General features: G+C 45.9%; 1 protein-coding gene across 50 annotated transcripts in view; it reads right to left on the bottom strand.

Annotated features, from left to right (window-relative positions):
- Window positions 1-27,500, bottom strand: part of LOC110490359 (CUGBP Elav-like family member 2) — a 243,817-nt gene that overhangs the window by 56,509 nt on the left and 159,808 nt on the right. For all 50 annotated transcript variants that reach the window (XM_090200495.1, XM_090200500.1, XM_090200510.1 and 47 more), the window contains 2 exons: window positions 20,613-20,809; window positions 3,295-3,377 (listed from right to left, as the gene is read on the bottom strand). In XM_090200495.1, the coding sequence (XP_090056621.1) occupies window positions 3,295-3,377; window positions 20,613-20,809 (280 nt within the window). The remainder of the gene's footprint in view (window positions 1-3,294; window positions 3,378-20,612; window positions 20,810-27,500) is intronic.

The raw sequence follows: 27,500 nt of genomic DNA, 5'->3' as shown, positions 1-27,500 counted from the left end.
AAATCTCAGACAACCTTGTCTGGCGGACGGGCCGACAGCCTTTAACTCACATTTGTATTTGTGTCAGACCTGTTTTCAAATACTATTTCAGGTATTTCATTTCAAATACTCAAATACACTCTCATGCATTAAACCCAGTTATTTGAAAGTAGTATTTATGATAAGTATTTGAAAATACTCTCAAATACAATTTGGCCAACTCAAATAAAAAATGTGTTTTGGGCTGTGTATTTAAAAATACTAAAATACACAGAAAAAAGTATTTTAATAACAAATACACATGTATTTTAACCCAGGTCTGGTGTGTGTGTGTGTGTGGGCAGAGGAGAGTAATTGTGTTTGTTTGTGCTTGTATAAAGAGTAACTGCTTTAGTGTGTATGTAATGAGTCACTACCTTGGGTGTAGTGTGTGCGCATGCGGATGTGTTTATGTGTGTGTGTGTGTGTGTGTGTGTGTGGAGGTCCAGACTGCGGATGGCTGTACAGCAGGGGAGGGTATTATGTTCTTAAATATCTGCAGAAGGAGCTGCGGCATGTTTTCAGTCGATAGATGTTTTGGGGCCAGTTTAAAGCACAGCTCAGTGGTGACATTAGATGCTCTGAGAGAAGCGGTCCCCCCCTAGCTACGTGCCCCGACCAGCTACCTTCACCCCCATTCCTACAACCCCTCACCCACAGTCCCCAGAGCTTCATTTGCTGTTCATTAGAAAATGCATGTGTGTGTGTGTGTGTGTATCTGTGTGTGTGTGCCAGAGTGTGTGGGAATCGCTTAGGCATACGTCCAGTCCCTGTTCTGACCTGCGCAGGTTTCATTAAGATCTCCATCAACACATCATAGCACAAGCACAGCACACACACACACACACACACACACACACACACACACACACACACACACACACACACACACACACACACACACACACACACACACACACACACACACACACACACACACGTCTCCACTCAGCACTTGCAGTCTGCTGCCAAAGCTGAAGGCTTAGAGAGAGAGGGGGAAGAGGGGGGAGAGGGGCGAGGGAGAGAGAGACGGACAGGCAGGGAGTTGGCAGAGGAGAGAGGCTGCTTTTCTAAAGTGTGTCACTCCAATATGTGGCTGGCAGGAACCTGTGCTCTCAGTCTAGCCCATTGTTTTTCTGAACACTGTGTTGGAGATGGGGGGAGTATATGAGTACAGGGCTGTACAGAACATCCACGTTTACACTCACTACCACATTCTCTCCAGACTCTTCACACTCAACGCCCTACTCAAACATGGCAGCCATTCAACTGTTCCTGTGTGTGCCCTAAATCAATATGGCCACCGTTCAGCTTTGCCAGCCGCTCTTGTCCAATATGGCCACCGTCCAACTGCTGTGATTGTGATTGGATCTCACCCTGTCAGGGCCTACAGTTTAGAGCGCAAGAATGAACGAGGGAGAGACAGCGAGCCAATATAAACATTGTTCTACTGCCTTTTACAAGAGAGGGAGAGACAGAGAGCTAATGAGCAACTATTGTTTTTTAGCTGAACTCGTTTGTTGCCTTGCCCTAAAGCGAACTGTGCTCTCCCTCTCTCCTTTCCTCATCACTCCGTCCTCTCCTTAGCTCAGCTCTCTGTCCACCGCTCTACCTCCACTCAACGTTAAAGCATTTATGGACCCTCCAGCTCTCCCTCCCTCCTCCCAGAGGAAGGTCAGTCAGTACTTTATTGAAGTCCATCAGATTGAAACATATCCTCAGTGCTGCATTGCCGGTGAGAACTCAGAGGAGGCCATTTTAAATGAGTTAATCATCACCTCCCAAAACCGCTCAAATGGATGTGATTATGGTGCTATTGATTCAGCCCTGTGTGTGTTTGTTTTAGAGTGTTACTGTTAGGAATTTTATGAATAAATGACTAAGCAATATCCTCATTTTTAATAGAACTGTAACTAAGTAAACTTATACTCTGTTTTATTGTATCTGATTAACAACATGAGTTCATAAGAAGGGATTATGTGGCACGGACAAGGAGTAATCAATCTGGGGAGGAATGGGTTGTGGGTGAAGTAAGCAGATAGGGTCGTTAACCTACGGTTGAACCGACGAAACTTAGCTCTGGGGTGTTTTAGATAAGGCATAAGTGCATTCCTAGGTTTTCTGTTAACTAGAACTGTCAGCTAAGTGGTGATCGATAATGGTGAGGAGTCAAGAGTTAATTCAGTTGTGTTGTGTGTCCTGTGTGTGTGTTAGTGAGTTGGAATGAACTTTAAACTTGCTTAATTCTCGGTCGGGAGGGGGTGGTTCATTCTAGAAGCAATGAAATGACGTCATATTTTGTTTATAAACTGTTGTTCGTGGTAACATGGTAGCGCGCTCCGAGAATAAATACTATTATCTATTATTGATAAGACTGGTCTCCATCTATTTTATGCAAACAAGAATCTTACAAATTCTCATAAAATAGATTTAAGTGAATTCAATTAATGAAAACATATTGGAATAATGAAATGACGTTAACAGTTACATGCCTGAGGAGGGACAGAGGGAGGAGGAGTTGGCAGAGGGACAGAGGAAATTAGGGAGGGCGGTACATTCACATTCCCCTAATCCCTCAAATGTTTAGAGCATGTGATGTATCATATCCATCCTCCACCCTCATATCCACCCTCATATCCCCCCTCTTTAACCCAATAGTTCCACCCACAAACCAACAGAGGAAATACAGTGTACAGACTTCCCTTCCCTCTAATTAATATGCTTCCAGAGCCTCAGAACAGCCAAGGCTGCAGCCTGCCAACACCCCAAGCAGGAATAACCGTGGCCCAGGGGCCTGTTAAACCCAGAGGAGCAGCTAGAGACTTCCAGAACCTGGGAGGGGAGGCGAGACAAAATCCTATTGCTCATCTATCACTCCACTGTGTTTAATATACACACAGTAGCAGAGGACAGCAGCAGGAGTCTGGTATAGGAAAGGCCCATACAGCACACACACACACACACAGAAATAGATTCACACACAGAATATATAATGTAGTCATACACAAATAAGCTTCTAAATGCAGTTAGTGACACAGTAAAGGCCTACACACACACACACACACACACACACACACACACACACACACACACACACACACACACACACACACACACACACACATACACATACACATACACACACACACACACACACACAATACAGACAGCCACAGTGTGTGACGTGACAGTAATGGGAGATATGCCCTGGTAATCACTGACACTGCGTGACAGCAGGGCAGCGTGGGCCGAGGAGAAACGAGAACACACACTCACCCCTGTTAAGGTCTTTATGTTATGCAGTGCATTCTGGGCTTCAAGGGCAGCTTTCCGTGTGTAAAACGTGACAAAACAGCACCCTGGAAGAAGAGAGGGGGAGAGACAGAAAGAGAGAACATGTTAAGTAACCAAAAAAGTGTTCTTAATTAATTCATATAGTTTTAAGTTACCTGCAAAAGTAGGCTCAAGGAGAAACCAGCTTAGCATTTAAATGCAGAAAACATTCATGATTTTAAAACAATTCACTATTCATGACTTGAGTAACATTACCTCAGAATGACAGAGACACATCAAATATAGAAAGGTGGAGAAACAGGAGCCAGAGAGAGAACGACAGAGAAAGGAAGGAGAGAGAGAGAGAGAGAGAGAGAGAGAGAGAGAGGGAGAGAGAGAGGAGAGAGAGAGATAACGAGAGAGAGAGAGAGAGAGAGAGAGAGAGAGAGGGAGAGAGAGAGGAGAGAGAGAGAGAAGGAGAGAGAGAGAGAGAGAGAGGGAGAGAGAGAGAGAGATAGAGAAGGAGAGAGAGAGAGAGAGAGAGAGAGAGGGAGAGAGAGAGAGATAGATAGAGAGAGGAGAGAGAGAGAGAGAGAAGGAGAGAGAGAGAGAGAGAGAGAGAGAGAGAGAGAGGAGAGAGTGAGAGAGAAGGAGAGAGAGAGAGAGAGAGAGAGAGAGAGAGAGAGAGAGAGAGAGAGAGGGAGAGAGAGAGAGAGAGGGGGTAGAGGGAGGGAGGGAGGGAGAGAGAGAGAGAGAGAGAGAGAGAGAGAGAGAGAGAGAGAGAGAGAGAGAGAAAGGAAGGAAGGAAAGTCATTATAAATGAAATAGTCATCTCCAGCGTAGGTAGCAGACAGTCCAGCTGTAGACCATTAAGCCACAGTCAGCAGTATAAGGAGCAGAGGAACTGCTGAGTCTTGTAGAATCACTGCTTCACACACATTTACAGTGTTCAATTCTTCATTTTCTGAGACGTGTGTGAATGACTAGTCCTGCTGTCCATCCATCTCACTTCCGTTATGTTGCACAGGTACCATGTATTTTTAACCCTCAGAGAGGAATTGGTAGTATGCATTGGAGCTTTCCTTGGAGAGGGGTTAATGATTGCATTCCATTGGAAAGGTGTTTTCATAGGGTGTTGTCTGTGTTTGGGATGGTTGAGGTCTTGGCCTAGCATGAAGGGAGTGCACTGTGATTTCCATAGAGTACGGCTTGTGTATGGGCAGGTTTGAGCTTAGTGTAACAGTAGTAGTCTACATTACAATTCCCATAGCGTATAGCCTGTGTATAGGAGGGGTTAGCCTAGCATTAGCTGTGTGTTGTGATGCCCATGGTGTGGGGCTTGTGTATGGACAGGTTTGAGCTTCGTATTAGCACTGTTTTCATTCCCATAGTGTAGAGGCTGTATGGAAGGGTTAGCCCAGAGTCTGGCAATATATGTGTATTGTGGTTCCCAAAGCACACAGCCTATTTAGCTCTTATTGTGTTATCATAGGTATGGGGGGTTAGCGTGTTAGTGGTGTGTATTGTGAATCCCTAGCATTAGTGTTGTATCAGTGTTTAGCATTAAGGTCTTAGCCTAGCGTAGGCCTATTGTGATCCCCATAGGATAGGGCCTGTGTATGGGATGGTAAGTGTAGCAGTAGTTGGTGTGTATTGTGATCCCCATAGTGTAGGGCCTGTGTATGGGATGGTAAGTGTAGCAGTAGTGGTGTGTATTGTGATCTCCATAGTGTAGGGCCTGTGTATGGGATGGTAAGTGTAGCAGTAGTGTGGTGTGTATTGTGATTCCCATAGTGTAGGGCCTGTGTATGGGATGGTAAGTGTAGCAGTAGTGGTGTGTATTGTGATCTCCATAGTGTAGGGCCTGTGTATGGGATGGTAAGTGTAGCAGTAGTGGTGTGTATTGTGATTCTCATAGTGTAGGGCCTGTGTATGGGATGGTAAGTGTAGCAGTAGTGGTGTGTATTGTGATCCCCATAGTGTAGGGCCTGTGTATGGGATGGTAAGTGTAGCAGTAGTGGTGTGTATTGTGATTCCCATAGTGTAGGGCCTGTGTATGGGATGGTAAGTGTAGCAGTAGTGGTGTGTATTGTGATCCCCATAGTGTAGGGCCTGTGTATGTATGGGATGGTAAGTGTAGCAGTAGTGGTGTGTATTGTGATTCCCATAGTGTAGGGCCTGTGTATGGGATGGTAAGTGTAGCAGTAGTGGTGTGTATTGTGATCCCCATAGTGTAGGGCCTGTGTATGGGATGATAAGTGTAGCAGTAGTGGTGTGTATTGTGATTCTCATAGTGTAGGGCCTGTGTATGGGATGGTAAGTGTAGCAGTAGTGGTGTGTATTATGATCTCCATAGTGTAGGGCCTGTGTATGGGATGGTAAGTGTAGCAGTAGTGGTGTGTATTGTGATCCCCATAGTGTAGGGCCTGTGTATGGGATGGTAAGTGTAGCAGTAGTGGTGTGTATTGTGATCCCCATAGTGTAGGGCCTGTGTATGGGATGGTAAGTGTAGCAGTAGTGGTGTGTATTATGATCTCCATAGTGTAGGGCCTGTGTATGGGATGGTAAGTGTAGCAGTAGTGTGGTGTGTATTGTGATCCCCATAGTGTAGGGCCTGTGTATGGGATGGTAAGTGTAGCAGTAGTGGTGTGTATTGTGATCCCCATAGTGTAGGGCCTGTGTATGGGATGGTAAGTGTAGCAGTAGTGGTGTGTATTGTGATCCCCATAGTGTAGGGCCTGTGTATGGGATGGTAAGTGTAGCAGTAGTGTGGTGTGTATTGTGATTCTCATAGGATAGGGCCTGTGTATAGGATGGTAAGTGTAGCAGTAGTGGTGTGTATTGTGATTCCCATAGTGTAGGGCCTGTGTATGGGATGGTAAGTGTAGCAGTAGTGGTGTGTATTGTGATCTCCATAGTGTAGGGCCTGTGTATGGGATGGTAAGTGTAGCAGTAGTGGTGTGTATTATGATCTCCATAGTGTAGGGCCTGTGTATGGGATGGTAAGTGTAGCAGTAGTGGTGTGTATTGTGATTCTCATAGGATAGGGCCTGTGTATGGGATGGTAAGTGTAGCAGTAGTGTGGTGTGTATTGTGATTCCCATAGTGTAGGGCCTGTGTATGTGATGGTAAGTGTAGCAGTAGTGGTGTGTATTGTGATCCCCATAGTGTAGGGCCTGTGTATGGGATGGTAAGTGTAGCAGTAGTGGTGTGTATTGTGATTCTCATAGTGTAGGGCCTGTGTATGGGATGGTAAGTGTAGCAGTAGTGGTGTGTATTGTGATTCTCATAGCGTAGGGCCTGTGTATGGGATGGTAAGTGTAGCAGTAGTGGTGTGTATTGTGATTCTCATAGTGTAGGGCCTGTGTATGGGATGGTAAGTGTAGCAGTAGTGGTGTGTATTGTGATTCTCATAGCGTAGGGCCTGTGAGGGCTAGCAATGCGGCATGTGGTTGACTGTCCCTGTTGGTGTGCTGTCAGGAAGAGGATCAAAGAGCAGAACATAGTTCTCACACACTAAGGCTGTGTTTAGACAAGCAGACCAATTTCACATCAGATCTTTTTCACATCAGGTCTTTTTCGGTGCGTATGTGATTGGTCAAAAGAACAATTAGTAAAAAAAAAAAGATCAGAATTGGGCTCATGCAAAATACATGCACAAAACCAGCAGTAGTGTACTCAATGCTGTGTTCGAGACCACCTAAAGCCAGACCGATTTGAGACCAAGACCGGAGGAGGGGCGAGACTGAGTCAAGACCGAGTCAAGACCAAGACAGGAGGAGGGGCGAGACCGAGTCAAGACCAAGACAGGAGGAGGGGCGAGACCGAGTCAAGACCAAGACAGGAGGAGGGGCGAGACCGAGTCAAGACCAAGACAGGAGGAGGGGCGAGACCGAGTCAAGATCAAGACAGGAGGAGGGGCGAGACCGAGTCAAGACCAAGACCGGAGGAGGGGCGAGACCGAGTCAAGACCGAGTCAAGACCAAGACAGGAGGAAGGGCGAGACCGTGTCAAGACCAAGACAGGAGGAGGGGCGAGACCGAGTCAAGACCAAGACCGGAGGAGGGGCGAGACCGAGTCAAGACCAAGACAGGAGGAGGGGCGAGACCGAGTCAAGACCAAGACAGGAGGAGGGGCGAGACCGAGTCAAGACGAAGACCGGAGGAGGAGCGAGACCGAGTCAAGACCGAGTCAAGACCAAGACAGGAGGAAGGGCGAGACCGAGTCAAGACCAAGACAGGAGGAGGGGCGAGACCGAGTCAAGACCAAGACCGGAGGAGGGGCGAGACCGAGTCAAGACCAAGACCGGAGGAGGGGCGAGACCGAGTCAAGACCAAGACAGGAGGAGGGGAGAGACTGAGTCAAGACCAAGACAGGAGGAGGGGCGAGACCGAGTCAAGACCGAGACTGGAAGAGGGGCGAGACTGAGTCAAGACCGAGACCGGAAGAGGGGCGAGACCGAGTCAAGACCGAGAGCGGAGGAGGGGCGAGACTGAGTCAAGACCGAGTCAAGACCAAGACAGGAGGAGGGGCGAGACCGAGTCAAGACCAAGACAGGAGGAGGGGCGAGACCGAGTCAAGACCAAGACAGGAGGAGGGGCGAGACCGAGTCAAGACCAAGACAGGAGGAGGGGCGAGACCGAGTCAAGATCAAGACAGGAGGAGGGGCGAGACCGAGTCAAGACCAAGACCGGAGGAGGGGCGAGACCGAGTCAAGACCGAGTCAAGACCAAGACAGGAGGAAGGGCGAGACCGTGTCAAGACCAAGACAGGAGGAGGGGCGAGACCGAGTCAAGACCAAGACCGGAGGAGGGGCGAGACCGAGTCAAGACCAAGACAGGAGGAGGGGCGAGACCGAGTCAAGACCAAGACAGGAGGAGGGGCGAGACCGAGTCAAGACGAAGACCGGAGGAGGGGCGAGACCGAGTCAAGACCGAGTCAAGACCAAGACAGGAGGAAGGGCGAGACCGAGTCAAGACCAAGACAGGAGGAGGGGCGAGACCGAGTCAAGACCAAGACCGGAGGAGGGGCGAGACCGAGTCAAGACCAAGACCGGAGGAGGGGCGAGACCGAGTCAAGACCAAGACAGGAGGAGGGGAGAGACTGAGTCAAGACCAAGACAGGAGGAGGGGCGAGACCGAGTCAAGACCGAGACTGGAAGAGGGGCGAGACTGAGTCAAGACCGAGACCGGAAGAGGGGCGAGACCGAGTCAAGACCGAGAGCGGAGGAGGGGCGAGACCGAGTCAAGACCGAGAGCGGAGGAGGGGCGAGAGTGAGTCAAGACCGAGACCAGGAGGGTGACGAGGGGTCTGAGACAGAGTCAAGACCGAGACCAGAAAAATGCGAGTCAAATTAAAGACCATGATTGTAATTTTGTCAAATCACCACCATAATAAGATTTCAAAATGTCCAGTATTTCTGTGTTCATTTTTCAGAACAATATAGATTCTTTAGACATTCAAAAAAGTGAAGAAATGCATGCTGAGGAAACTAGAGCCATTCTACAAATTAGTACTAACCCAAATACAGTGGGGAACAATGGGCCTTCAAAGAAGGGATAAGGATTTATAAAATAATGATTATAATAATAATGATGTTCTGATTTAATCTCATCAATTTTTGTTGGTAATGGAAGGGTTAACACTGAGGGTTAACACCAATTTGGATTTTTCTTTGCTGTCTCTGGGGAGATACATCTAGCTAGCTAAGTCAGCCATTGGCTATGCCATCAGAAGCTAGATAAAAACATGTTGACTTAATGGGTGAGACCATTTTTACAAAAACGTCTGCATTCTTGAAGGCCAGCAGGTGTTAACAAAGAGGATGTTGTTGCGAATGTGTTAGTATTCTCTCTTTCCAAGAATAATGAGCATCATCTGGTGAGTGGAACTGTGTTTTTTATTAAAGTGCGTTTGTGGTGTTAGCCATCTCTTTGAAAATAACTTGGGTGTGTAAAACATTGTTGCATTTAAAGTGGAACCGACAACATTTTAGCAACATGAAATCTTATTAAAATCTGTTCATATACACCCCCAGGAAGAATGACACTTTTTAAAACATTTTCTGACAAGTGACCACTTAGATATGGTCATATTCATAGATTCTTAGAATGTTTGGTTATTACGGACAGTAAGGCATTTGTGAAAAGTCTATAGTAATATAGAGTGGGAAAGTGACCGTGAGTTTGGACAATTAATAGACTCTGCAGTAAATAAAACCAATTCTGTCTTGTCCAGGACCGGAGTCATCACAGGCCGGTGCACTATAGCCAATCAGAGCTACAGTAGGCCTTTATACAAACAAGCCATTTGTCACATAGTGTTTACAGTCAGTAGAACCTTCCATCATTCATTTTGAACTGGACTGTGTGTTTACAGTCAGTAGGACCTGTCATCATTCACTATGAACTAGACTGTATGTTTACAGTCAGTAGGACCTTCCATCATTCACACTGAACTGGACTGTATGTTTACAGTCAGTAGGACCTTCCATCATTCACACTGAACTGGACTGTATGTTTACAGTCAGTAGGACCTTCCATCATTCACACTGAACTGGACTGTATGTTTACAGTCAGTAGGACCTTCCATCATTCACACTGAACTGGACTGTATGTTTACAGGCAGTAGGACCTTCCATCATTCACTTTGAACCGGACTGTATGTTTACAGGCAGTAGGACCTTCCATCATTCACTTTGAACCGGACTGTGTGTTTACAGGCAGTAGTACCTGTCATCATTCACACTGAACTGGACTGTGTTTACAGTCTGTAGGACCTTCCATCATTCACACTGAACTGGACTGTGTGTTTACAGTCTGTAGGACCTTCCATCGTTCACACTGAACTGGACTGTGTGTTTACAGTCAGTAGCAACAGCATGACTTTAGATCATTAGAACGCATTCACCAAATGCCACAAAATACACCTGAATGGATTTCTGCAAATATGTAAATACCACAGGAGTCCTGTTACATTTGGGGACTTTACAGTCCTATTGAGCAAACAACTATGAAACGGTAGGCTCTCTCTCCCCTAGTTATGCACATCAACAACTAATACTAGCCAGAGCAAGATATCCTAAAATCTAATGAAGGAACATTAGATAAACCCTCACAAACCCTTTCAGCTAGTTGGCCGTCAAAATTGCACTGATAAACGATGGGGAATTGTAGCCTCCACGTTCTTCTGCAGCTTGCCTACCAATGCATGCTTGTCCCAATCAAGCACCCAAGCTAACTGGCTAAAGTTACCTAGTTTTCTACTTCCAGACACAAATGAGACAACAACTCACTCTGACCATTTTACTCACCTTGACTAGCTATGACTTTTTCCCTACTTTTGCTTACACGGTCATATTCAGCGAGTGTTGGCCATTCGTAAATTCATCAGTTGTTCTACACTATGGCACACTCAGACGAGAAGGCTCTGAAATCAGAGTAGATGTTTTTATTTATCCTCTAAGCAAGTCAGTTAAGAACAAATTCTTATTTACAATGACGGCCTACACCAGCCAGACTCGGACGACACTGGGCCAATTGTGCGCCACCCTACGGGACTCCCAATCACAGCCAGTTGTGATACAGTCTGGTTTTGAACCAGGTTGTCTGTATTGACGCCTCTAGCACGGAGATGCAGTGTCTTAGACCACTGGCCCACTTGGGAGCCCAGATAGCCAGAGGGAATTTGCGAATGCAAGATACATGCTAACTGGAGTTGTTCTTGCTAGCTCACCAAATGACACCTGCATCTCTAGCTGTGTACAGCCACTGAAAAACGATATGAGGAAAAAATCAGTTGCTCACCCACTCCTCTAATCGGATGTCATCCTCCAAGCAGCTAGCTTGCTATCTATCCAGCTAACGTTAGGCTCTGTGTTTTTAGCTTGCTATCTATCCAGCTAACGTTAGGCTCTGTGTTTTTAGCTTGCTATCTATCCAGCTAACGTTAGGCTCTGTGTTTTTAGCTTGCTATCTATCCAGCTAACATTAGGCTCTGTGTTTTTAGCTTGCTATCTATCCAGCTAACGTTAGGCTCTGTGTTTTCAGCTTGCTATCTATCCAGCTAACGTTAGGCTCTGTGTTTTTAGCTTGCTATCTATCCAGCTAACGTTAGGCTCTGTGTTTTTAGCTTGCTATCTATCCAGCTAACATTAGGCTCTGTGTTTTTAGCTTGCTATCTATCCAGCTAACGTTAGGCTCTGTGTTTTTAGCTTGCTATCTATCCAGCTAACGTTAGGCTCTGTGTTTTTAGCTTGCTATCTATCCAGCTAACGTTAGGCACTGTGTTTTTAGCTTGCTACATAAATAGATACTCTAGCCACGTTATAACCGACCTGTGATCATTGCCCTTGCCAGTTTGATTGTATTTACATTCCCATCCTTAGTTACATTCGTCCATTTTTTGTCCAGAATAATGAGTCAATTGAAACCGAAATCCCAAATGTAGGCAGCAAACAACGTACCAGGCAAGCTGTGATTTACAACCTGACAGCAATATGTTTTGGACTACCAAGAAATGGATTGGTGGATTATATTAATCATGCATTGAACTGCCTCCATCTATTCTGCCAACAATGCCTTACTCTATGTCATGGAACGTTGATTCCAATATACCTATTTTTAAAACCTCTCATAAAGAGGGTTTTGTAGCATAAACTGGGAATTTGATATTTTTGACTCATATTATGATTTTCTGCTCGTTTCATATCTGTAAAGTAGTTACAACTCTGTCAGTTCCTCTTTACACTTTAGGTCCCTGGTTACTTTGTGTGCTAAACGTGAAATGTTATTTTGCATTGGGAAGTAATAGTCAATTGGGAAATGCTTAATGTTTTGTTTTTTGTATTTTTATGAATGGGACCTACTGGTTTATGGACTGCTTAGCCTTTAACATTGCTGTGTTTGACTGCTGTCATTCCATCGGCCCTCGGTGTAGTGGTTTCTGGAGAAGTGGGAAAAGTAACATTTTGCCAAATAGTTCTCAAACGGCCAGCCCAGCTGTAACGGCTGTTGGAAGGAGTGGAGGACCAAGGTGCAGCGTGGTACGTGTTCATCTTTATTATTTGAACTGAACACTGATTAACAAAAATAACAAAGAGAATGAACGAAAACCGAAACAGTTCTGTCAGGTGCAGAAAGACACAAAACAGAAAACAACTACCCCCCAAAAAAAACCATGTGGGGAAAAAGCTACCTAAGTATGGTTCTCAATCAGAGACAACGATAGACAGCTGCCTCTGATTTAGAACCACACCCGGCCAAACAACAAAGAAATACAAAACAGAAAATGAACATAGAATGCCCACCCTAGTCACACCAGCAAAGGAAAGGCATCCCTTTTCCCTCTGTTCCTACAGATTTTAACTCTCAAAATCAAAACATGTTAGATAGAAAAATATACTAAAATGTGATTTTCTAAGTCCACAACAATGCTTAAACTACATCAATCTGATTGGGTGGGCCTGTCAGGGCCTGGCTCCCCACTGTACTAACCTGTCAAACACTGAAGACCTATAGGTTCACCACTGTACTAACCTGTCACACTGAAGACCTATAGGTTCACCACTGTACTAACCTGTCACATACTGAAGACCTATAGGTTAGTACAGTGGTGAACCTGTCACACACTGAAGACCTATAGGTTCACCACTGTAGTAACCTGTAGGTTCACCACTATACTAACCTGTCACACACTGAAGACCTATAGGTTCACCACTGTCACATACTGAAGACCTATAGGTTCACCACTGTCACATACTGAAGACCTATAGGTTCACCACTGTACTAACCTGTCACATACTGAAGACCTATAGGTTCCCCACTGTCACACACTGAAGACCTATAGGTTCACCACTGTACTAACCTGTCACATACTGACGACCTATAGGTTCACCACTGTACTAACCTGTCACACACTGAAGACCTATAGGTTCACCACTGTCACACACTGAAGACCTATAGGTTCACCACTGTACTAACCTGTCACACTGAAGACCTATAGGTTCACCACTGTACTAACCTGTCACACACTGAAGACCTATAGGTTCACCACTGTCACACACTGAAGACCTATAGGTTCACCACTGTCACATACTGACGACCTATAGGTTCACCACTGTACTAACCTGTCACACACTGAAGACCTATAGGTTCACCACTGTCACACACTGAAGACCTATAGGTTCACCACTGTACTAACCTGTCACACTGAAGACCTATAGGTTCACCACTGTACTAACCTGTCACACACTGAAGACCTATAGGTTCACCACTGTACTAACCTGTCACACACTGAAGACCAATAGGTTCACCACTGTCACACACTGAAGACCTATAGGTTCACCACTGTACTAACCTGTCACACACTGAAGACCTATAGGTTCACCACTGTACTAACCTGTCACACACTGAAGACCTATAGGTTCACCACTGTACTAACCTGTCACACACTGAAGACCTATAGGTTCACCACTGTCACACACTGAAGACCTATAGGTTCACCACTGTCACACACTGAAGACCTATAGGTTCACCACTGTACTAACCTGTCACATACTGACGACCTATAGGTTCACCACTGTACTAACCTGTCACATACTGAAGACCTATAGGTTCACCACTGTACTAACCTGTCACACTGAAGACCTATAGGTTCATCACTGTACTAACCTGTCACACACTGAAGACCTATAGGTTCACCACTGTACTAACCTGTCACACTAAAGACCTATAGGTTCACCACTGTACTAACCTGTCACATACTAAAGACCTATAGGTTCACCACTGTACTAACCTGTCACCCACTGAAGACCTATAGGTTCACCACTGTACTAACCTGTCACACACTGAAGACCTATAGGTTCAACACTGTACTAACCTGTCACACACTGAAGACCTATAGGTTCACCACTGTACTAACCTGTCACATACTGAAGACCTATAGGTTCACCACTGTCACACACTGAAGACATATAGGTTCACCACTGTACTAACCTATAGGTTCACCACTGTACTAACCTATAGGTTCACCACTGTCACACACTGAAGACATATAGGTTCACCACTGTACTAACCTGTCACACTGAAGACCTATAGGTTCACCACTGTACTAACCTGTCACATACTGAAGACCTATAGGTTCACCACTGTACTAACCTGTCACATACTAAAGACCTATAGGTTCACCACTGTACTAACCTGTCACCCACTGAAGACCTATAGGTTCACCACTGTACTAACCTGTCACATACTGAAGACCTATAGGTTCACCACTGTCACACACTGAAGACATATAGGTTCACCACTGTACTAACCTATAGGTTCACCACTGTACTAACCTATAGGTTCACCACTGTCACACACTGAAGACATATAGGTTCACCACTGTACTAACCTGTCACACTGAAGACCTATAGGTTCACCACTGTACTAACCTGTCACATACTGAAGACCTATAGGTTCACCACTGTACTAACCTGTCACATACTGACGACCTATAGGTTCACCACTGTCACACACTGAAGACCTATAGGTTCACCACTGTACTAACCTGTCACATACTGAAGACCTATAGGTTCACCACTGTCACACACTGAAGACATATAGGTTCACCACTGTACTAACCTGTCACACTAAAGACCTATAGGTTCACCACTGTACTAACCTGTCACACCCTGGAGACCTATAGGTTCACCACTGTACTAACCTGTCACATACTGAAGACCTATAGGTTCACCACTGTCACACACTGAAGACATATAGGTTCACCACTGTACTAACCTGTCACACTAAAGACCTATAGGTTCACCACTGTACTAACCTGTCACATACTGAAGACCTATAGGTTCACCACTGTACTAACCTGTCACACTGAAGACCTATAGGTTCACCACTGTACTAACCTGTCACACCCTGGAGACCTATAGGTTCACCACTGTATTAACCTGTCACAGACTGAAGGCCTATAGGTTCACCACTGTCACATACTGAAGATCTATAGGTTCACCACTGTACTAACCTGTCACACACTGAAGATCTATAGGTTCACCACTGTACTAACCTGTCACACACTGAAGATCTATAGGTTCACCACTGTACTAACCTGTCACACACTGAAGACCTATAGGTTCACCACTGTACTAACCTGTCACACACTGAAGATCTATAGGTTCACCACTGTAGAAACATGTCTATAATAGATATAAAGACTGTCTTAATGTTTCCAGAAAGGAGTGTATATATTTGGCCTGGTGAAGTGGTTTTATGTGCTGACTCTGAAAAAAATACTAGTCCTTTCTGTCGGAGACAGATTCCAGACAGAGTACAAATGTATCCAAGACCGAGACACTCCATATCTGGTCTGGAGACCAGTCTGGAGTACTACAACACAGAGTGTACTGTGAATAGCCTCTCTCTCAACATTTATATGAAGGCCAACAAGGTATAGAATACACCACACACACTACACTAGACATACACACGCATACACCAAACACACAGAGGTGAAAGAAAATATATACACACACACACACATGCGCAAAATGCAGAGAGGGGAGAGGGGAGTAGAGAGCAGCCAGTGAGAGGAATAGAGATTAGGAGAGAGGCGGTGTTCATAAATGCTTTATATCTACTGAAGGAGCCTTTTGACTGCACAAAAAACCTGTGCCCTTCTCATACTGTCAATAACAACATCCACAACCACAGGTCTACACCATCATAGTAGACAGAGAGAGAGGAGGGGAGAGGAAAAATAACAGAGATGAGGGAGGAGGGGGTGAAGAGGCATGGATGGAAGGAGAGGGGTAAGAGAAGAGAGGACTGGCATGGAGGGAGGGAGGGAGGGAGGGAGGGAGGGAGGGGGGAGGGAGGTTCGGGATGGAGGGAGGGAGGGGGTAAAAAAGAGCAGAAAGATTTCGTCAGATTGCAGATTGAGTGCAGCAAACGAGGAACAGAATGTTAGCATGGTTTATTAACAGGGAGGGGATAGAGGATAGAGGATAGATGGAGAGGAATGAACAGCACTAATCTGGTCGTGCAGAGCTAGATGGAGGAGATGAATGTGAGGGAGGGGAGTTAGAGGGCACTCTATACCAGGTCCATGCACTCTTCACTGGGCCCCAGCACCCAGGAAGAACCCCTTCACCCCCAGCCTCTGACCCACGTTAATTAACTCTGCTGCTGCAATTACTGACCACACCACCCTCTGGTTAGAGTGGCTACACGGGAGAGCACTATACACTGTGTGTGTGTGTGTGTGTGTGTGTGTGTGTGTGTGTGTGTGTGTGTGTGTGTGTGTGTGTGTGTGTGTGTGTGTGTGTGTGTGTGTGTGTGTGTGTGAGAGAAATAGATCATACTCAATAAAGCAGGAGAGGAGTGGATTGATAGAGACGGGGGTTGGGAGGTACATTCAGCCATAGTGGCCTGTGTTGAAGAGAGTGAGAGACAGGGGTTGGGAGGTACATTCAGCCATAGTGGCCTGTGTTGAAGAGAGTGAGAGACGGGGGTTGGGAGGTACATTCAGCCATAGTGGCCTGTGTTGAAGAGAGTGAGAGACGGGGGTTGGCAGGTACATTCAGCCATAGTGGCCTGTGTTGAAGAGAGTGAGAGACGGGGGTTGGGAGGTACATTCAGCCATAGTGGCCTGTGTTGAAGAGAGTGAGAGACGGGGGTTGGGAGGTACATTCAGCCATAGTGGCCTGGGTTGAGAAGATTGGATCTTTGACTGGCAATTTCTCCTTATGTCCACTGTACCTTCAGACCAGATTAGGACACAAAGCACTTTACAAATCTACCACAACTAACTGTGGAGAAACGGCTCCAAATTAAATCCTCAAAAACGCTGTTCCCTGGCTAACCCCAAACACACACAGAGTAGGCTTCCAACACTGCACATGCCAATACACACATCCCCCCCCCCCCCCCCCCCCCCCCGGCCATTATAAAATCCACCTGCAGTCGCTCACTAATTGGACTTGGGTAGACCGCTAACACAGCGAATGTCTTGTTATAGCAATCTAATTGGCTGTGCTGCTTTAGGAAAGAATGAAATAAATCAGTGTTCTGACTCCGGTCGGCCCGGTCTCTACTGAATCCATTAGAGGAGATAATTGTGTTGGGAGGCAAAGCGTTTGTTGAGCGTTACCTCGGCGTTGAGGGAGAATGCGGTTGAATTAGAATTGTAAAGGTGAATGTGTGCCATTGGAGAGCTGGATGCCCCTGGATACTACAGTGGGAAACCCCAGAGTGGATGTACATGGAGAGTGGTGATGGAGAATCAGATACTATGAGCTATTATTATATTTCAGCGTGTGGGTTGCTGATATGAGGTGTCGTTCTTTCAGACACCATGTCCATAGAATTGTGGAGTATATACAACTTGCTAATGAAGACATTACACCCATTTTGTGTGTCCTCCATGAGGACAGGCGCAATCATTAAGATTAATGACATAGTATGTCCCCTGTCAACACACACACTCACAACAGTGCTGTACGCACCCGGCTAGACAACAGATGCAAACAAACCTGGGATGCAAACTGTTGTTGAGAGAGGAGGACTGTCTTTGTTTACCCCTCTGGCCCTCTCTCCTCCCTCTCTCCTCCCTCTCTCCTCCCTCTCTCATCCCCCTCTCATCCCCCTCTCTCAGTGCTAAATCAAATTCTCTCTCGCTCTCTCCACTCATCTGTTTATTGACTCTTAACACATTAAAGCAACAGCAGCCAAACTAAACTGTCCATACTGCACTGGCCAGCGTTCACACAGACACACACAGCATCCATCAGATCGTCCAGTCCAGACTCAACTCACCTAGCAGCTGCCCTTCCTGCAGAATAACCATCGAAAGACAACCAGACCACTCAGACGGGAAACACTGTCTACAAACTCACTGGTGTTAAATGTATTCATTGTGCCATCTTTTACATGAAAAATGGAGGAAAACATTTTCTAGAAGCATCAGTAACAGTATGTGTATGGAGGAATGTGTGTATCAACTGGAAATGTGTATCTACCATCAATGGATTAGAAAAGAATGGAGAGAGAGAGAGAGAGAGAGAGGAGAGAAAATAAAATAAAACTCCACTTCACAAATCCAAATTACTCTAGTAATAGTCAAGAGAGAAGGAGAGCTGTTGACCCGGCCTCTGGATCGACAAGGGCGACGGAGCACACTCTCTCAACCATCTAACTGAGACCACTCTGAAAATATGGTCATTCATTTAAGCTAAACAGACCGGGGGGAAAGGGGCACATTTTCCTTGACACCGATGAAATGAGAATTGGCTCCAGTGCAACTGTGGAGCCGAGAGGGGCCATTGCGGCTCCACTGTGTGTGAGGGCTCTGACAAGGCCATGTCGCGCTAGAGAGTTCTTACGCAATGACGAGAAAACAACAGCGCCTAAAGCCTGGGAATATACAAGCCTAGACAGAGCTCTATCAAACAGCCAATTTCCTGTTCAATCCAATCCTCCATTTTACAGGCCAGAGAAAGAGAGAGAGCGAGAGATGGAGAGATTGTTGAGTGTTTACAGTCTCAAGGAAGAGAGGAGAGGCTGTTTTCCCTACTTAAAGTAAAGTGTCCATGAGTGACAATCTCCCACACTTTGACTCATCAACCAGAGAAATCAGAACGACTCAAGGGCTTAGCGACAGAGAAAGACAAAATGGAGGAAGAGAGGAGAGGCTGACGAGAGCAATGTTTTGGTCTCACAACGAGGAAGAGAAGTCATCCAGAGGTTAGGGACACAGACAGAGGAGGAGAAAGAGAGAGCGAGAGAGACACATAAGCATGAACACACTCAGACTCAAACACAGAGCGCATGACAGTGAGTTGAGGCCGAATGATTTGATTTAGGTATGTCACTGTCTCCCCTTGGCAGACTGCTGAATTGCTGTGTCAAGGCTTGTGGAAGCTTGTGACTCAGAAAGAGAGAGAGGGATGGAGAGAGAGATGAGGGAAAACAGAGAGCGAACAGAGAGATGCTGTGGGGATGGGGAGGTGAGGGAAAACAGAGAGCGAACAGAGAGATGCTGTGGGGATGGGGAGGTGAGGGAAAACAGAGAGCGAACAGAGAGATGCTGTGGGGATGGGGAGGTGAGGGAAAACAGAGAGCGAACAGAGAGATGCTGTGGGGATGGGGAGGTGAGGGAAAACAGAGAGCGAACAGAGAGATGCTGTGGGGATGGGGAGGTGAGGGAAAGCTCTTGCTCCCCTTCCATTCTTCCTTTTTATTTCTTGATTTGGTGACGATAAATAAAATATGACAAACAGGATGCCACCCGTTAGATAAAAAAAATACTGAACGGTTCCGTATTTCAATGAAAGAATAAACGTTTTGTTTTCGAAATGATAGTTTCCGGATTCGATCATATTAATGACCAAAGGCTCGTATTTCTGTGTGTTATTATGTTATAATTAAGTCTGATTTGATAGAGCAGTCTGACTGAGCAGCAGCAGGCCCATAATAATTCATTCAAACAGTACTTTCGTGCGTTTTGCCAGCAGCTCTTCGCAAGCACAGCACTGTTTATGACTTCAAGCCTATCAGCCTAATGGCTGGTGTAACCAATGTGAAATGGCTAACTAGTTAGCTGGGTGTGCGCTAATACTGTTTCAAATGTCACTCGCTTTTAGATTTGCCCCTACCTGGTTCCAGCCCAGGGCAAGGAGGGGGACGGAAGCTATACTGTTACACTGGCAATACTATAGTGCCTATAAGAACATCCAATAGTCAAAGGTATATGAAATACAAATGGTATAGAGAAATAGTCCTATAAATACTATATTAACTATAACCAAAAACCTCTTACCTTGGAATATTGAAGTCTCATGTTAAAAGGAAACACCAACTTTCATTTGTTCTCATGTTCTGTTTTACATGGCACATTACCTTCTTCTCCAACACTTTGGTTTTGCATTATTTAAACCAAATTGAACAGGTTTCATTATTTATTTGAGGCTAAATTGATTTTATTTATGTATTATATTAAGTTAAAATAAGTGTTAATTCAGTATTGTTGTAATTGTCATTATTACAAATAAACCTTTTTTTTTTAAAAATCGGCCGTTTTAATCGGTATCGGCTTTTTTGGTCCTCCAATAATCGGCATCGGCGTTGAAAAATCATAATCGGTCGACCTCTAGAATGTATCCATGTGTACTGTACAGTATGCCTTTGTGTTTATTCCTTACTTTTGCTCTGTAGGATTACCTTAGCTGTGAGTAAGTGATTCTTCATCTTAACTTTGTTCGGCTGAGCGTTCTGGCTTTTGTGTGTGTGTGTGTGTGTGTGTGTGTGTATATGACTGTCTCTCTGCCATACCTTTGCTCTGTGGAGGGTTCTGGCTGCGGTCTCGGAGGATGTTGATCTGATAGACGGCGCCGTAGGGCTCAAACAGCTCCTTCAGCTCCTTCTCTGACCAGGAGCGAGGGATCTGGCCCACGAACATCTTGATGGCGTCTGGGTCGGGCTGGTCCGAATGCTCCAACGCACCGTTCATCTTCCCAGCCGTGCCGTTACTGAAAAGAGACGACAGGGGGCGCTAGGTTACACAACAGATCACATCTGACTTGGAAGACATTCTCAGGAAGATGGGAAGGAGAGGTCCACTGGGGTAGCAGCTGGTTCAAGGCTGGGTTCACTGTGTACCTGTAACCTGATAATAATAAGCCACATTTAGATTGTTACACACGGTCCATATCAGATTCTGCATATCGTCTATGAGGTTGGCCACACATATTTATGAACGCCTGTGCCTGATGTCCTTCGCGGTGGGCTGTCACATTAATTGATGTGATGTATTTAGGGGAGCGGACACCTGCGGCGATTGATTGGTGAGTTGTTCTTCGCGCTCTCTCCCGTCCCCTATAATTCTGTCTCTCTTTGTGTCTCTCTTTGTGACTAATATGGATACAAGTAGACCAGAGGGGCCCTGATTGGCAGATGAGGTACAACCCTGATTAGAAGCACCTGCTGCTCAACTGTTGATCATTACAAATGCTGTTTTGGATGAAAGAACATTTGACCTACACAATGAAGAAGGCTGTAAAGCTGAAACGTCTGTGTGCGTTATCCCTGACCTACACAATGAAGAAGGCTGTAAAGCTGAAACGTCTGTGTGCGTTATCCCTGACCTACACAATGAAGAAGGCTGTAAAGCTGAAACGTCTGTGTGCGTTATCCCTGACCTACACAATGAAGAAGGCTGTAAAGCTGAAACGTCTGTGTGCGTTATCCCTGACCTACACAATGAAGAAGGCTGTAAAGCTGAAACGTCTGTGTGCGTTATCCCTGACCTACACAATGAAGAAGGCTGTAAAGCTGAAACGTCTGTGTGCGTTATCCCTGACCTACACAATGAAGAAGGCTGTAAAGCTGAAACGTCTGTGTGCGTTATCCCTGACCTACACAATGAAGAAGGCTGTAAAGCTGAAACGTCTGTGTGCGTTATCCCTGACCTACACAATGAAGAAGGCTGTAAAGCTGAAGCGTCTGTGTGCGTTATCCCTGACCTACACAATGAAGAAGGCTGTAAAGCTGAAACGTCTGTGTGCGTTATCCCTGACCTACACAATGAAGAAGGCTGTAAAGCTGAAACGTCTGTGTGCGTTATCCCTGACCTACACAATGAAGAAGGCTGTAAAGCTGAAACGTCTGTGTGCGTTATCCCTGACCTACACAATGAAGAAGGCTGTAAAGCTGAAACGTCTGTGTGCGTTATCCCTGACCTACACAATGAAGAAGGCTGTAAAGCTGAAACGTCTGTGTGCGTTATCCCTGACCTACACAATGAAGAAGGCTGTAAAGCTGAAACGTCTGTGTGCGTTATCCCTGACCTACACAATGAAGAAGGCTGTAAAGCTGAAGCGTCTGTGTGCGTTATCCCTGACCTACACAATGAAGAAGGCTGTAAAGCTGAAACGTCTGTGTGCGTTATCCCTGACCTACACAATGAAGAAGGCTGTAAAGCTGAAACGTCTGTGTGCGTTATCCCTGACCTACACAATGAAGAATGCTGTAAAGCTGAAACGTCTGTGTGCGTTATCCCTGACCTACACAATGAAGAAGGCTGTAAAGCTGAAACGTCTGTGTGCGTTATCCCTGACCTACACAATGAAGAAGGCTGTAAAGCTGAAACGTCTGTGTGCGTTATCCCTGACCTACACAATGAAGAAGGCTGTAAAGCTGAAACGTCTGTGTGCGTTATCCCTGACCTACACAATGAAGAAGGCTGTAAAGCTGAAACGTCTGTGTGCGTTATCCCTGACCTACACAATGAAGAAGGCTGTAAAGCTGAAACGTCTGTGTGCGTTATCCCTGACCTACACAATGAAGAAGGCTGTAAAGCTGAAACGTCTGTGTGCGTTATCCCTGACCTACACAATGAAGAAGGCTGTAAAGCTGAAACGTCTGTGTGCGTTATCCCTGACGCAGTGAAACATTTAAAACCTTGAATAATGAAGTAAGCTTTACGCAACATATTTTTAACCCATTATACCTCTTTGTTCAGCTCAAATTGATAAACAGCACAATCCCTAGGAAGGGGAGATCTGTACATACATTATTTTGAATCCACATAACATGATTTCAAGAAAACAGATTCCCTCTGAGCAAGTAGGCCTAGCACTCCACTTTAAACGTAGAAGATAAAAGGGGACAGCAACACCAGGGAATGTGTGGGTCTGACTATTAAAACAAGGACAATTTGGACAAGTGGGGACACTTTGAGGGTCCCCACAATGAAAAAGGGTTATGCTTAGGGTTAAAATTAGGGTTAGAATTAGAATTAGGGGTTAAGGTTAGGGAAAATAGGATTTTGAATCGGAATCAATTGTTTGATCCCAAAAAGGATAGTAAAACAAGTGTGTGTGTGTGTGTGTGTGTGTGTGTGTGTGTGTGTGGGTGTGTGGTGATGAGCAGAGGGAATGCGTGGTGTTAATTCAGGTCTGGCTCACTCTGTAGAAGGGATTTAGTCTGGGCCTGGACTGGATGACATGGTAACATAACACACACACACACACCATACACTGTAAAGTCAGTTCATGTTTCTAAGTCTGTGTAACCTTTCATTTTTCTGTTTCTTTCTCTCTGCTCTGTAGTCAATGTTGTCACGAATCACATTCAATTGGCCTTGTGTGTGACAAATAAAAACTTGAACTTGGTAAGCTTTTTAAAAAGAGAAAATCAACACCTCAGAAGAGAAATGGTGTGTGCGACTGCGCACAGAAACACACACAGAAACACACACAGAAACACACACAGAAACACACACAGAAACACACACAGAAACACACACACACACACACACACACGCACGACTCCCTGAGGGAACAATCTGGGATCACAATGGCTTGTTTTACATCTTAATGATTTCTCTAAAACGTCCGCCAGCCTCGAACAATCAGCACAGTTGCCATTGATCCCAGGGCCAGCTGAATGAATAGGGCTAGAACGTACCAGCACACACACACAGTCTCAGTCTCCACTTCAGCCTGCGGTGCCACGGAACCAGTACAAACCCAAACTAAACAAGCTAAAGTCGATGTGCTGCGTTATCGCTCCACTTTCACTGTTGTTATTCTCCACAGGAGAAAGGAGAGAGCATTATCTTGAGAGGCACAAACAAAACATGCCCAAATCCCTTGCTTGGCTAGCTGACAGCCGTAATACCACTCTATAAAGCTCAGGAGGAGAGGGAGGAAAAGAGGGAGGGAATCAAAAGAGAGAAAAGAGGAAGGAGGAGGGGAATAAAATAAGAGAACGAGGGATGGAGGGATGGAGAACATACAGACCTTTGAACACGGCCCATCCATCTCCTGCAGAAAGAGCCCAGGCGTTCGGCAGAAACGCCCAATTCTTTAAAGGACTTAAAGGACATGTCAAATAAATGACCAAGCCAGAGAACGAGCAAACCAACGGTCCCCGCGGCAATCCCTCCACTGTAAGCTGGACGATAAATCCCAGCCACAGCGCCGAGGGGACCGGGCAGGAGTTACGGCCCCAATGAACACCAAGCGTTACGCCAACGTTCACACTCATAAAGCAGAGTGTTGCTTGAACGTTAGACATTTAAAAACGGGAGATGAACGGCTCCCCTGGCACACAGCACAGCCATGACACCTGCAGTATATCCATCCCAAAACACCCCAGGCTGGAAGCACAACAACAACCCACTAACACACTCTGTGTAAAAAGGCTTGTTAGTGTGTGTCTGAAAGAGAGAGAGAGAGAGAGAGAGAGAGAGAGAGAGAGAGAGAGAGAGAGAGAGAGAGAGAGACAATTCCTCATTGTGTGGTTGTTTGAGGCCTGGGAGAGAGAATTAGTCTATAAGAATAAGGCACAATGCCCTTTTGAACCATTCACCCTGCCCATCACAGCCCCTACTGCCAACATGCCACATTACACAGCCATGCACAGTCATACAGCTCTATGAATGCTCATAAAGCGTCATGATCTGTTATAAGATGCATACTGTGTGACCGTGTACAGTTGAAGTCGGAAGTTTACATACACCTAATCCAACTACATTTAAACTCAGTTTTTCACTGATTCCTGAAATTTGACCTATTTTACCTATTTTAGGTCAGTTAGGATGACCACTATTTTAATAATGTGAAATGTCAGAATAATAGTAGAATGATTGATTAAATTCAGCTTTTATTTCTTTCATCACATTCCCAGTAGGTCAGAAGTTTACACATACTCAATTAATATTTACTAGCATTGCCTTTAAATTGTTTAACTTGGATCAAACATTTTGGGTAGCCTTCCACAAGCTACCCACAATAAGTTGGGTGAATTTTGGCCCATTCCTCCTGACAGAGCTGGTGTAACTGAGTCAGGTTTGTAGGCCTCCTTGCTCGCACACGCTTTTTCAGTTCTGCCCACAAATGTTCTATAGGATTAAGGTCAGGGCTTTGTGGCCACTCCAATACCTTGACTTTGTTGTCCTTAAGCCATTTCGCACAACTTTGGAAGTATGCTTAGGGTCATCGTCCATTTGGAAGACCCATTTGCGACCAAGGTTTAAATTCCTGACTGATGTCTTGAAATGTTGCTTCAATATATCCACTTAATTTTCCTGACTCATGATGCCATCTATTTTGTGAAGTGCACCAGTCCCTCCTGCAGCAAAGCACCCCCACATCATGATGCTGCCACCCCCATGCTTCACAGTTGGGATGGTGTTCTTCGACTTTTTCCTCCAAACATAACGATAGTCAAATGGCCAAACAGTTCTATTTTTGTTTCATCAGACCAGAGGACATTTCTCCAAAAAGTACGATCTTTGTCCCCATGTGCAGTTGCAAAACGTAGTCTGGCTTTTTTATGGAGATTTTGGAGCAGTGGCTTCTTCCTTGCTGTCGATTTAGGACTAGTTTTACTGTGGATATAGATACTTTCATACCCGTTTCCTCCAGCATCTTCACAAGGTCCTTTCTGTTCTGGGATTGACTTGCACTTTTCGCACCAAAGTACGTTCATCTATAGGGAGCGATATGACGGCTGCGTGGTCTCATGGTGTTTATACTTGCAAACTATTGTTTGTACAGATGAACGTGGTACCTTCAGGCATTTGGGTATTGCTCCCAAGGATGAACCAGACTTGAGGAGGTCAACTATTTTTTATTTTCTGAGGTCTTGGCTGATTTCTTTTGATTTTCCCATGATGTCAAGCAAAGAGGTACTGGGTTTGAAGGTAGACCCTGAAATACATCCACAGGTACACCTCCAATTGACTCAAATTTTCCAAGCTGTTTAAAGGCACAGTCAACTTAGTGTATGTAAACATCTGACCCACTGGAATTGAGATACAGTGAATGATATGTGAAATAATCTGTCTGTAAACAATTGTTGGAAAAATGACTTGTGTCATGCACCAAGTAGATGTCCTAACCGACTTGCCAAACTATAGTTTGCTAACAATACATTTGTGGAGTGGTTGAAAAATGAGTTTTAATGACTCCAACCTAAGTGTATGTAAACTTCCGACCTCAACCTTAGGTCTTTGGTCTCTGTGGGTTTGTGATGGCTGTGAGAAAGTGACTCTGTTCAGTATAAAGTAATTATCTTCTCTCCCCTTCACCCCTGCAGCCCTTCACCCCTGCAGCCCTTCACCCCTGCAGCCCTTCACCCCTGCAGCCCTTCACCCCTGCAGTCCTTCACCCCTGCAGCCCTTCACCCCTGCAGTCCTTCACCCCTGCAGCCCTTCACCCCTGCAGCCCTTCACCCCTGCAGTCCTTCACCCCTTCACCCCTGCAGTCCTTCACCCCTGCAGCCCTGCAGTCCTTCACCCCTGCAGCCCTTCACCCCTGCAGCCCTTCACCCCTGCAGTCCTTCACCCCTGCAGCCCTTCACCCCTGCAGTCCTTCACCCCTGCAGCCCTTCACCCCTGCAGCCCTTCACCCCTGCAGTCCTTCACCCCTTCACCCCTGCAGCCCTGCAGTCCTTCACCCCTGCAGCCCTTCACCCCTGCAGTCCTTCACCCCTTCACCCCTGCAGTCCTTCACCCCTGCAGCCCTGCAGTCCTTCACCCCTGCAGCCCTTCACCCCTGCAGCCCTTCACCCCTGCAGTCCTTCACCCCTTCACCCCTGCAGTCCTTCACCCCTGCAGCCCTGCAGTCCTTCACCCCTGCAGTTCTTCACCCCTGCAGCCCTTCACCCCTGCAGCCCTTCACCCCTGCAGCCCTGGCTTACAAGGTGTTATTGCAGTCAGTGTGTGAGTGAACCTGAAACAGCAGGAGTGTGTCCCGGGGCACAGATTAAGTCATTGAGTGGATCAACTCCTGCCATAGCCTCTCCTTCTCTCCCCCCTTCCCCCCGCCCAGCCTCTCAATTTGAGCCAATTGTCTGCCGTAATGGCTTAACTATTGCTTCCATCACTCCAGTCTCCTTTGCAGCACAGGGCCGTGACTGAAGGGTGATCTACAGTCTTAGCCAAGGTGTGTGTGTGTGCGTGTGCGTGTGTGTGTGTGTGAATTCCTTGGCAGGGAACATTAGGAGACTTTCCCACTCTCCATAAAGTAGAGCAGCTGAGTGATCCGGTGTGTGTGTGTGTGCCTCCGTCTCAACTGCACTATGGGTTTAACACTGAGAGAAAGTTCAACTTTCCCAGCAGTGGCAGGAAGATAGCTGAGCTGGCTCTGAACCAGTGAAGCATCGATGAGAGAGACTAACATGAATGCTATTCACACCTCAGATCTGCACCAT

This window comes from Oncorhynchus mykiss, chromosome 15, assembly GCF_057628025.1.
Source record: "Oncorhynchus mykiss isolate SJ-2025 chromosome 15, ASM5762802v1, whole genome shotgun sequence".
Lineage (NCBI taxonomy): Eukaryota > Metazoa > Chordata > Actinopteri > Salmoniformes > Salmonidae > Oncorhynchus > Oncorhynchus mykiss.
This window is presented reverse-complemented; position numbering and strand designations above follow the sequence as displayed.